The sequence below is a fragment of the Chelmon rostratus genome, chromosome 18 (assembly GCF_017976325.1).
Source record: "Chelmon rostratus isolate fCheRos1 chromosome 18, fCheRos1.pri, whole genome shotgun sequence".
In the NCBI taxonomy this organism is placed as follows: domain Eukaryota; kingdom Metazoa; phylum Chordata; class Actinopteri; order Chaetodontiformes; family Chaetodontidae; genus Chelmon; species Chelmon rostratus.
The window spans coordinates 19,381,251-19,393,001 of NC_055675.1; the positions used below are offsets into that span (position 1 = coordinate 19,381,251).

Sequence of the window (11,751 nt, forward strand, 5' to 3'; positions counted from 1 at the left end):
ATTATGAATAGTTAGCTACATTGTATCTGTTTCTTTCCTATCAATCTGAGAAATGCTGTATAGTTATATTTGGTTGAAGTGACAAGTGCAGAATTTGAGCTTCAGTGAATATCAACACTCTTTGTCCAGAATGACTTGCTCCACCTTTAAACTTTCAAACGAAATAAATGAAATTAATCTTTAGCAGTTCAGACCAGGGCTGTTCATGAGCAACAGGTGAATAAATGGTCCAGAGGTGAAGAGAAGGATGATGGGGAAAGGTTAAAAAAAAAAATAATAAACCAACTTTGATTTAATAACTCCCCCAGTAGTACTTCCGTTTTTGTTTTTTGTTTGTTTTTGTTTATTTTTACATAAAAATATATAATGAGAGTTTTATTGTGTGCAGTATTGGCGGTGAGTGTGAGTTCTGAGGAACATCTTTAAATATATCCATTCTCTTCTACGTGCTTGTGTTTTTAACTGACTTATTTAGTATGGCAGCTAACTACCATGTGTTATACGGTATGGTTATTTGTGGAAGTGCACATTTCTTATGTTTTATTTATGACTGATTCTTTTATGTGATACGAACAAGATGCATATTTTAGGGTGACTATTTTTATAACAATTTTAATTCACACGCCGGGTCAAAATATTGGAATTTCTAAAAAATATATGGGTTTTTGTCTGCAGGATTGAAATGGTCCTTGAAACTCTTTTTCTCCTTTTATTATGAAACTTACAACAACCGGAAGTGTGTTGCACTTCTTCCGTGTCTAACTTGTTGCTGTTGTACTTGTCATTCAGACATCCCAGGAATTCAACACGATTAGGGAAAAGTCAGCGCGGCACGGCAAGGACATTTTAAGTTAAAATCAAGTACTTGTCACCCAGGGAGGTCAAGGAAATATCGTTTGTTGTCAGAATAGGAAAGGTGTCGAGGAACGTGCCAGCTACAGACACTGGTAAGTTGTCAGGCACGGCTAACGGCTAACTAACTGTTGTCAGTTGTGTTCCGAGCTAGCAGCTAATTCGCAACCTGTTGTTGAATTAGCTTAGCAGCAAATGGATGCCTTTAATACAGGCCGCGGGGAAAGTGCTGCGCCGTTTGACTTTATGTAAAGTGAAGTTGTGATAACTCCAGTTTGCAGCTCATGGGTCGCTCCGTATCGGAGAATTTTAGGCGAATGTGGAAAACAACTATAATTTTGCCACACTTCACGCAAGAGAATTAGCGTTTATGCAGCGCTCTGTTAGCCCGAGCTGCTAACGACGCTAGCAAGTGGACGGTTTCTTGTGTTGTGAGGGGCTACTTTTTCTTCTGAGGCAAGATTTTCTACTTTAAGGCTTTGAACAACGTGTTCATTTTAAAGGGAAATGGTAAAGCTCTGGAATTAAGCTTTTTTTTTCATCAAGCGTGCCAATTTCACTCCCAAAATTGAGTTACCCATAATGATGTTCACATTGCTCATGTTTATGTGCTAGTATCTGCTAAGAATCACTTTCTACATATCATTTGTCCAACATGACATGGATTTCTGCTCATCTCATTGTTTTGTCCGTTTCTGTCAGCAGCATGCAGATGTGAGGGCAGACATCAGAGACCCCTGTTATCCTTTGCTGCAAACCTGGACTGCGTGACATCTTCTTGATCCCCTTTATTGTCATCATACATGCTCTTACATGAAGAGAGGGGAGAAACCCGAAGGATACAGACAGATAAGACCCAAAACGTTTCCTACCAGTAACTACAGCGGCAACAGCCAACAAATGCTGCAGGAAATACGGAACAGTCTGCGCAACTTGTCCAAACCCTCTGACCCACCTAAAGTGGACATTGGTGGAGCTGGAAAAATGCTTCCAGAGGACCCAAGGCAACAGGGGCGCTGCAGCAACCCCAAAAACCCACACCATAAGGCCTTGCAGGAGATCCGCAAATCCTTGATGCCTTTTGCCAATGAGCTCAGTACTTCAGGCTCTGAGGTGAACAAACACATGTCACTGGAACCTCCGTTTGTTATGTTTGAGGAGGTGAGATGAGTGTTATCGTGTTGTGCCCGAGACAGGTTGTTGTGGAGGAATTTTATTCTAAATATAACCCTGTAACAGAGAATAATCGCACAGTGCAGTTTGTTTATGAAGAATTATTCAAAAAATGAAAAGTATGTAAAGTGGAATGACGAGCTTGTACAGGTGACAATACAAAAGCAGTTTCTCAGTTGGCAGCTACCACTTGTTTTGAGCCAGTGCGTTCAGTCCAGGTCTGTAGTGGCACGGTATGCAGTGCAGTGATTTTCAGTTGTAATAAGTAGTTGTAAAATTTGAACTGTGGGGGGAAAAAAGCTACCCGTCATTTATCAATTAGCTGATTGTGAGAGGCATTTTTTTATTAAGTTACTTTTTAAGCAAAACCTCTCAAACATTTGTGACATTTTTAGACTGAACGATACAGTAATCAAGAAAATACTGTGCAGATCAAGTGATAATGCAAATAATTGTTAGTTGCACCTTTTAGCCCATTTATGTGACTTTTGCAGGCTGTAAAAATGCGAGAACTGTTAAGAAAAACAATCAGTCCTATATTAAATTTATTTGTGGCTCATTTGCTTAAAAACCCAACTCTAAATGTTAATAAATGTTTTTTCTTGTGCCTTTAAAACAGAGCAACAGTCGCAGTGTGGGGGCAGACTACATGGGTAAGGTGAGCTACCAGGACTCGATGAGAGAACAGATGGCTGTTGCCAACTCCAACACTACAGGTCTTAAAGCCCCAGGTATGCAACTGTCCACTGGGACTAAACGCTAGGTTTCTTCTTTTATTTTCCATCCAGGCGTGTTCATTCAGCCTTGGTATTGTTAAAAGTATTTAGGACATTTGCTGAAAGAGATGACAAAACATGCTGACAAAAGGAGACTGAGTCACTGCATCATGTAATGGAAGATGTTGACTCGAAATTATGTTTTTGGTTTTCATTCATAATGTGAGTAGTGGTACATTCAAAGAATATGATGTGTTGGCAACCATTGTTAGCATCACCAGACGTTTTCGAGTTTTGACAGCTAGTCTCAACCCGAGTTAAACAGAACAAAAACAAAACACAATATAAGGAATATTGACGTTGAGTGTATCTTACAATGAGGAACGTCATACAGCTACAGTCTTTATAATTTTAGCTTTCATTCCTATTGCATTTATTAACATTGTGCACATCATGTGTAGCAAGATAGCAAGACAGCACACCATTCCAATGTTAAATATGTTCAATATGCATGCAAATGTGTCAATTTTAGATATTTTACACAGTAGAACAACTGTGTAGCCTTCATCACTTCACCATGGTCGTATTTTTGTGTCTATAGGAGCTTCTCATATCCAGCAGGCTGTACTGAGGAGGCCAAGCTGGAAAGGTTCTAAGGAGTCCTTGGCTCCTCGACATGGTCCTATCATGGTGGATGGAATTATGTACCGCTCAGACAGCCCTGGACCACCTCCTGCTTTCCCACAGGGTCACCCTGCTAACAGCCAGAGAGTCAATCCTCCACTGCCACCTCAGGTGCGCAGTGTCACACCTCCACCAAACCGTGGTGCCATGCCTCCTGCACCATCCTGGGACAGCAACCCATCAATCAAGCGCTACTCAGGCAACATGGATTACCTTGTGCCTCGCATCTCTCCGGTACCTCAGGGTGCTTGGCCTGATGGGTACCAAGCTACAGCACCTCAGAATCAGCGTGGGATCAGCCCAGTGCCAATGGGCCACCAGCCCATCATAATGCAAAGCTCTGGAGGAAATAAGTTCACCTTCCCCTCCAGCTGGTCTCAGAGTGGCTCCCCTCAATCAGACTACATGGCGGGGGGCAGCAGACAGCCTCCTCCCCCGTACCCAGTCAACCAGAGCAGTCGGCACAGTCCCACTGACCAGATGCAGGCAGGAGGACCTGCATCGTCTCCTTCATACGTAAACGGTGGAAACATCCCTCAGTCCATGATGGTTTCCAACCGGAACAGTCACAACCTTGACATGTACAACATAGGTCCTCCTCAGTCCTGGTCCCAGGCTCCTCTGGCGCCCAACCAGTCCCAGTCTTCCTCTGGCAACAGCAGCAACCAGGATCTGTCCCCATCCTGGCAGCATAACATGCCGGTCCGCTCTAATTCCTTCAACAACCACCAGCTGAACGGCAGACCAGCCCACCCGGCCAGCTCCCAGCCGTCTGCCACCACAGTCACTGCCATCACCCAGGCTCCCATCCTGCAACCAGTCAAAAGCATGCGTGTCCAGAAACCTGAGTTACACACGGCTGTCGCGCCCACACACCCTCCATGGATGCAGCAGGCTCCACCACCTCCAGCTGCACCCGCTTACCAAGAACCTCCAGCCCCTGTACCTCAGATCCCTGTTGTAGCAGAAGTTCCAAGCTACCAGGGCCCCCCTCCGCCATATCCTAAGCATCTTCTCCAGCAGCAGGCTGCACCCTGCCCCCCTGCCTATGACCCAGGTGCCAATAAGCTTGGCACAGGCAGAGAGGAGACCACCGAAGAGGAGAGCAGCGGTGGTGATGGCACCCGAGACAAGATGACAGAAACTCCAGAAATGACCACAGCGACAGAGAAGGAGAAGAAGCAAATCACGACATCCCCTGTTCCTGTCCGCCGGAACAAGAGAGACGAAGAGCGGCGAGGGGAGTCTGGAAGAGTCGCACTGTACTCCCCCCAGGCCTTCAAGTTCTTCATGGAGCAACATGTGGAGAATATCCTAAAGAACCATCAGCAGAGGATTCGGAGGAGGAAGCAACTGGAAAGTGAGATGCAAAGGGTGAGAACTTCAACAACCATAGTCTCGTAACTTTCTTAATGAATTGACTGGAGTTACACATGAACCTATTTCACTTTTGCTATTTAAAAGAATACCTGTCGCTCTTTTCAGACTTTTTCCATACTATCTTGTCATCATTGTATCATCTGTCTTTGAGATGTGTCTTTTTCTTAGCTGTCCTCTCTCTTCCTTTCTCTCCTTGCTGTCACTAACAGCCGATCTAAAAAGGTAAAGGTATCGCTGCTGTCCTGTGAGACAAAATAATCCACAAACATCAGTTATTCAAGTAAGCTTGTGTTGAGAGACTAGTCTTTTGTATTTTAAATGTCCTACATGCAGCATGTTGTGGCTGAAGGAAATGCATGCCACTCCATGGCCTCCGTCTTACTGATCATGGCACTGCTCGAGCATTTTTGGTCTGAACTGAAGTGATGATTAATGCATGAGGAAAATACAGCAATTTTGCATTTACAGATAATTTTAAAAGCATTTTGCATTGGTTGCCTTCATTATCTTCAGTTGATTCCCTTTAATCCCAGTTAATATCTAACCAGGTATACTTGTGTGTTTTTTGCTGCATTATGTGTGCTATTAAATCACTTTGACTCTGTCCTGTGCTCAGGTGGGTTTGTCTTCAGAAGCTCAGGAGCAGATGCGTATGATGCTCTGCCAGAAGGAGTCCAACTACATCCGCCTGAAGCGGGCCAAAATGGATAAATCCATGTTCAAACGAATCAAGACCCTCGGCATCGGAGCCTTCGGTGAGGTGTGCTTGGCCAGAAAAGAGGACACGGGGGCGCTGTACGCCATGAAAACACTCCGTAAGAAGGATGTGCTACTGAGAAACCAGGTGGCCCACGTCAAGGCGGAGAGGGACATCCTGGCTGAGGCTGACAACGAGTGGGTTGTACGGCTCTACTACTCTTTCCAGGACAAGGACAACCTATACTTTGTCATGGAGTACATCCCCGGAGGGGACATGATGAGTCTTCTCATCCGGCTCGGCATCTTCAAAGAAGAGCTCGCCCAGTTCTACATCGCTGAACTCACCTGTGCTGTGGAGAGCGTCCACAAGATGGGCTTCATCCACCGAGACATCAAGCCCGATAACATCCTCATAGACCGAGACGGACACATAAAGCTGACCGACTTCGGCCTTTGCACCGGCTTTCGCTGGACACACGACTCCAAGTATTACCAGAGTGGTGGGTCTCACTTTTTTCATAACCAGCAGATCATCCAAAATCTCAAATTCACCCTCTAATCTACATTACATACCACAGATTAGCCTGAATTTAAATGATGGAGCTAAATCAAATCATCTGGCATGTGCTTATTTCAGCATATTTTATGTTAGAGCTGCAACGATTAATCGTTCAGTTGTCAACTATTAAATTAATCGGCAACTATTTCATGAAAAACAATGATTCCGGCTTGTTTAATGTGGATATTTCTGGTTTCTTCAGTCCTCTATGACAGTGAACTGAATATCTTTGGATTGTGGACAAAACGAACAAACAAGTCATTGTTCCATCAAGAACATAATCCACAGAAAAGTGGATTGTTAGCAGTATAAAATGTGAGAAAATGGTTAAAAAGATGCACATCACAAAAGCCTAAAAAAGTTGATGATTCAAATTACTTGTTTAGCCCTAAAACCCAAAGTATGAAGTAAACTATCACAGAAGAGTAAGAAAACCAACATCCATTCACATCTGAGTACAACGTCAGTAGAGAGTGAGGTAATAATGGTATAAGTGTCAAGTAGGTTTTAAGTCTAAAGGTGTGTCCTGAAGTGATAAAGGCCACATTCAAAAAGTTTGATCAGGTAGTTTACGAATCATTTTAATGCAGAGAGGTTTGTTTGACTGCGGCCAGTTTCAGTCCAAAGAAATTGCTTTCAGAAATCCAGATTTCTGGAAACCTCCACCACACACAGAGAGAAGCTGCAGGCGGTGGATGTTAAACGTACACCTGCTGTTCTCATTCAGGTGCCTGCAGAAATCCACAGCTGGTCGGTCGGTGTCATGAGCAAAGTGATCAGTGCTGTATTGTCTCTTCCCAGGTGACCACGTGAGGCAGGACAGCATGGACTTCAGTAAGGAATGGGAAGATCCAGCCAACTGCCGCTGTACAGACCGCCTGAAGCCTCTGGAGAGGAGAAAGGCCCGGCAGCACCAGCGCTGTTTGGCACATTCGCTGGTGGGGACGCCCAACTACATCGCGCCAGAAGTGCTGCTCCGAACAGGTACCACAGCTAAATCACTTTCAGATTATAATGTCAAATGTCACTGTGACCACACAGAACACATTTCTGGATTCTCAATTCTAACTGCTGATGATCACAACATTTCACACAAATGTGTCAGAGGATAAAATGATGAGGTGATGACATGCGATGATGAATGTAGATCTGTGCTGCCGGGTTGAAGATGTGCATGAAGCGTCCATGCAGCAGCATCTATGTTTGAAGCTCATTGGTTGTGCTGATATTGAGCTTTGTGTGATTGTCGTTGCACCATGTGATGAAGCTCTCCATCAGTCCTCTGTGCTCCTCTGGACAAAGAGTCTCTAAGCGAAGAAAGCAGGTTTCTCACTGAAAGTTATTCGCTGGAATCAGACATGTCAATATAGCGAGAACTTCCATTTAGCTAGAAAATACACTTAATTCTTTTTATTGAAGTCCTTCAGTAAGTCTTCACTACATGTATGAGGGTGTAAACTCCAGCTTGACTGGTCGGTGGAGGCAAACAACCATGAGGCGGTGACTCTAGTTATCTGAGGAATGGAAGTGAAAGCAGAAACACTGAATCTTATAATGTCAGTGACAAACTGTATTTAACGTGGATCTTTCATCGTAATATTTCGATCCAGAGTATTGCGTCAGTGCATTAAATGTCAATCACTGTCTCTCAGAGCCCAAGTTAACGTCTTCAGATCACTTTTGTTGACCAGCAGCCAAAAAACACAAAGACATTTGAATTAGTATTTTATAAAGAAGCTAAGAAAAGAGAAGGCGTGTTTGCTTTAAAAATGACTGAAGAAATAATGAAAATAATAGCAGGTATTTGTCTGTCTCTCATCACTCAGTTCATTGGCTTATTGTTACAGCTCTCGCAGGGGGATCAGCTACAGCTGTAGGGGTCTGTAACAAAATAAAAGGATCTGAGCAACAAAAGCTGCCACACTTCTTAACTGATCACAAAATCGACGATTATCTGTCAAAGCCTCCGAAGAGAAGCTGTGCAGTGTGATTGATGTCTCTGTTCTCCTCCAGGATACACCCAGCTCTGTGATTGGTGGAGTGTTGGTGTGATCCTGTATGAAATGGTTGTCGGACAGCCTCCCTTCTTAGCGACCACACCCCTGGAGACACAGCTGAAGGTATGTGAAGCACCTGCAGTGAAATGTTGTGCATCTGCAGTCTCCATTGTTTCTCAGTGTTGTTTCTGCTGTTGACACCAGGTGATAAACTGGAAGAGCATGCTGCACATTCCGCCGTCGGCTAAGCTCAGCCCCGAGGCGTCGGACCTCATCGTTAAACTGTGCCGGGGCCCAGAGGACCGCCTCGGCAAGAACGGCGCCGACGAAATCAAGGCTCACCCTTTCTTCAAGACCATCGACTTCTCCAGCGACCAGCGGCAGCAGGTGGCGCCCTACATCCCCACCATCGCTCACTCCACGGACACCTCCAACTTCGACCCCGTGGACCCGGATAAGCTGTGGAGCAGCGACAGCGACGGCGAGGACAACCTCAACGACACCCTCAACCTCTGGTTCCGCAACGGCAAGCACCCCGAACACGCCTTCTACGAGTTCACCTTCCGCCGCTTCTTCGACGACAACGGCCACCCGTACAGCTGCCCCAAACCCATCGAATATGAGGGCTACAACGGGGATGAGGCGGACTCAGAGGGCCCGGTGCAGGAGGCAGGAGGCAGCTCAGCAACTCAGGGCCGAGACCTGGTCTACGTGTAGCTTCTGAGGCCAGTTGAGCTGCTTGTACATAGCGAGTTTGTGAAGTGTGTGTGCGTGTGTGTGTGTGTGTGTGTGTGAAGGGGATTGCACCGGTGCAGCATTGAAGTCCTTGAACACAGGAAGGTATGTTTTTAGGAGCAGTCGGAACGCTCTGCAGCACGCGCTCACATTAACAAACTTTGATTACGAAACCAGACGTTCACACAGGAATAGTTCACCATTTTTGGAAATTACTTTCATTCACTTTGTTGCAGAAAAATTAGGCGAAGAGATCGAGAGACTGTTTTCATTTTCTATAGTAAATATGAAGCTACTGTTTGCTCCAGCTTCATATTTACCTTCCAGATATGAGAGGGGCATCAACTTCCTTCCTTGCCTGGAAATCTTCACAGGAACAGAAAGCAGAAAAGAAATCAGAGTGCTCTGTTCACGACTTATCGCAAATCCCCTTAAAGCCTTAATTTATTTAATAAATCGTAACTGGTGATGCTAGTGTAGATGCTGTTTGAGTGTGGGAATTCTTGTTGGAATTACATTTATTGGTAAAAATCGTCTTAATTTATATTTTAATGTTGCAATGGGGATTTAGTGTTGTGATTCATAGAAATTTGCAGGGATAAATTGCTCTAATTATTCATTGCTGTGCCTTTTTTTTAATCTTTTTTGTTACCTTTCACCAAATATAAAGAGGGTTAATAATCAGACTGGCATTTTAAAATGAGAGTAGCAGTAGCTGATTGAACTACAGTAGGCTTGTGTTGTTTTATTTTTCTAATTTATACCTAAAGTGTATTTATAAATTAAGTTGTATACAGTTGATGTAAATATTTTTCTCTTCCCTGTCAGCTGATTTTGTTTCTTAGGGCAGGCCCTCATCAGTGTCCACCGCTGCTGCCTTCTGTCAACATGTCGAGTGCTTTTCTGTCTCTCTTACACCCAAAATAACACTAATTCACTCTGGATGGATTTTAATTCTTTTTGTGTAACTAAACTGTCATTCAGACTTCATGCCCGTCGCTCAACCAAAGCACTAAATAGGTGGGTGTCGACATTTCTTCTGCAACAGCCCACATTTAGAAAATAACGATCACAAGACGGTGAAATTAGTTTTTTGTGGCGTTCCTGCACCATCAGCCAGCTTTTAGGCACCCGACCACTTCATACTATAGTTCTCCACATTGTGTCCGAGGAGCTGGGAGAGACTTGAAAGCTTAAAACCCAGCTGCTTCAAAATAATTCTCTTATTTCGCATCTTTGAGAAACACCACAGCGGCCGCTGTGCTGATTGAAAAGAGAAACTGGATTGACGGACTGACGGTGGAGAGAACCGCTCTTCATCGCGTATCATGATGATTCTGTAACCCGCTGTACTTTTCTTCGTGTTTAGGAAAAGATCTCTGAATGTAGTTCTGGACTTCGTGGTGACCACTGGCACTCTGCACTGGTTTTGTGTTTTCATTGTAAGTGAGAGAATTTTATTTTTGTGTACGTTGGGAGGTTGGGTACAGGGAAGAGGGTGATAAATAAAGAATGTAAAGAACAAAATGTTTTACATGCACACCAACTGTGTTGTATTGTTATTAGTATCATCGATTAGTAACAGATTACTGGACGGGTGATTTAGATCAGGGCTGCAGCTAGCATTTATTTTTATTACCAATTGACAGTGATATTTATAAAATATCACAATTAACTGAAGCCCAGGGTGACAACTTTAAATGTTTTGTTCAAACAACAGTCCAAACTCAGATACTCAGTTTACTATCATGCATTAACTATTGTGATTACAGTATTGTTTTACTAGTTGTTGTTGCAAAAATCTATTTGGAAACCCATCAAAAATGTTGTTTTGCTAGTTTTGTGCCACACAACTACAATTCATCACACTAATTGAATCTTGTAATTGCTCCAGGAAGTGCTGATATATCAGCATGGTTAGAAGCTTTGGTCTTTAATGATCTTTGATGCAGAGATGCCATGGTGTAACAGGGAAATGTCTAAACTTAATAAACCTTTCAGTACACTGCGAAAAGGTACATTTGCATTAAATGGATACAATAGAAGGTTTAAGGAGTTTTCAAGTAAACAAGCGGTATTGGTTAAAGGACTTTCTGTTTTGTCTTGCAGAAAAGAAAATACATTAAACTTTGGTGATCTGCAGTTAAAGTTTCCATACAGATAAAAGCTTGTGCTCAACATGAGACTATGTGAACAGGAAATAATGGCCTAATATGGTCAGGTTTTGACAGCAGGCTTGGTCAGGCAGATTTAAGAAGCATGCTGGTGTGATGATTTTAAGGGTGCAGCCACCAGAGGGCACCAGACAAAGACTAGTTACCATCATTTAAAAGGCAGCAGAGATGTAATTTCAACCAATAGCAACTTTCCAGCTGTCTGCCTAAAATAAGAGGAAAGATATTAGATCAGTATGAAAATTTCACGCGTTCAGTTTTACTCAAACACAAGACAATTAGATGTTTAATCTGAAATTATTCATTCCATTTCCACCGTATTCATACGTTTTTCCTCATATTCCACCACAACACTGACAATGCACTGACACTGAATTTTGAGTCCAGCACCAAAATTAGGGAGAAATTAAAACTAACTTGGCTCACAGAGGCTATGAATAGATTTTACAGTTGAAAATTCTGAGCTCTTATCGTTTTTCCCTGCCAGACCAACCAAACAAAAAGACAATTTAGTCCAATTAGCAGGCTTGACGAGCACAGGCGTAAATCATGATTGACATTAATGGTGACTGCATTCCACTGCTGTGGTTTACTCAGACACCTACATGGAGCCCATCATTAGTGTTATTAACAGCACCTGTGCTTTTCAAACTGTGCTGTGGAGAAGGCCTCTTCACTGGACAGTCGCGTTAAAAAAAATAAAGAATCAGCAAAGATTAACTTTGACCTGAAAATCTGCAGGAACATCTGACATATTCTTTAATGACGTAAGTAATATTCCT

At 43.4% G+C, this 11,751-nt stretch overlaps 1 protein-coding gene across 3 annotated transcripts; it reads left to right on the plus strand.

Annotated features, from left to right (window-relative positions):
* The first annotated feature begins 770 nt into the window (after positions 1-770).
* lats1 (large tumor suppressor kinase 1) lies at positions 771-11,259 on the plus strand. 3 transcript variants are annotated; one of them, XM_041958928.1, is made up of 8 exons: positions 771-947; positions 1,555-2,013; positions 2,645-2,756; positions 3,343-4,799; positions 5,422-6,004; positions 6,865-7,047; positions 8,077-8,183; positions 8,265-11,259. In XM_041958928.1, exons 2-8 carry the CDS (start codon positions 1,666-1,668, stop codon positions 8,775-8,777), a joined length of 3,303 nt encoding a protein of 1,100 aa, XP_041814862.1. In that variant the 5' UTR covers positions 771-947; positions 1,555-1,665; the 3' UTR covers positions 8,778-11,259. The 3 variants fall into 3 exon arrangements, with proteins under 3 accessions (XP_041814862.1, XP_041814861.1, XP_041814863.1); XM_041958927.1 differs by having other exon boundaries at positions 1,558-2,013; XM_041958929.1 differs by having other exon boundaries at positions 1,558-1,965.
* The last annotated feature ends 492 nt before the right edge of the window (positions 11,260-11,751 follow it).

Bases quoted from the DNA above. Each gene is read 5' to 3' on its own strand.
- lats1 (XM_041958928.1), top strand. From the start codon at position 1,666: ATGAAGAGAGGGGAGAAACCCGAAGGATACAGACAGATAAGACCCAAA. The intron at 2,014-2,644 runs GTGAGATGAGTG...CCTTTAAAACAG, and splicing joins CGTTTGTTATGTTTGAGGAG to AGCAACAGTCGCAGTGTGGG. The intron at 7,048-8,076 runs GTACCACAGCTA...GTTCTCCTCCAG, and splicing joins AGAAGTGCTGCTCCGAACAG to GATACACCCAGCTCTGTGAT.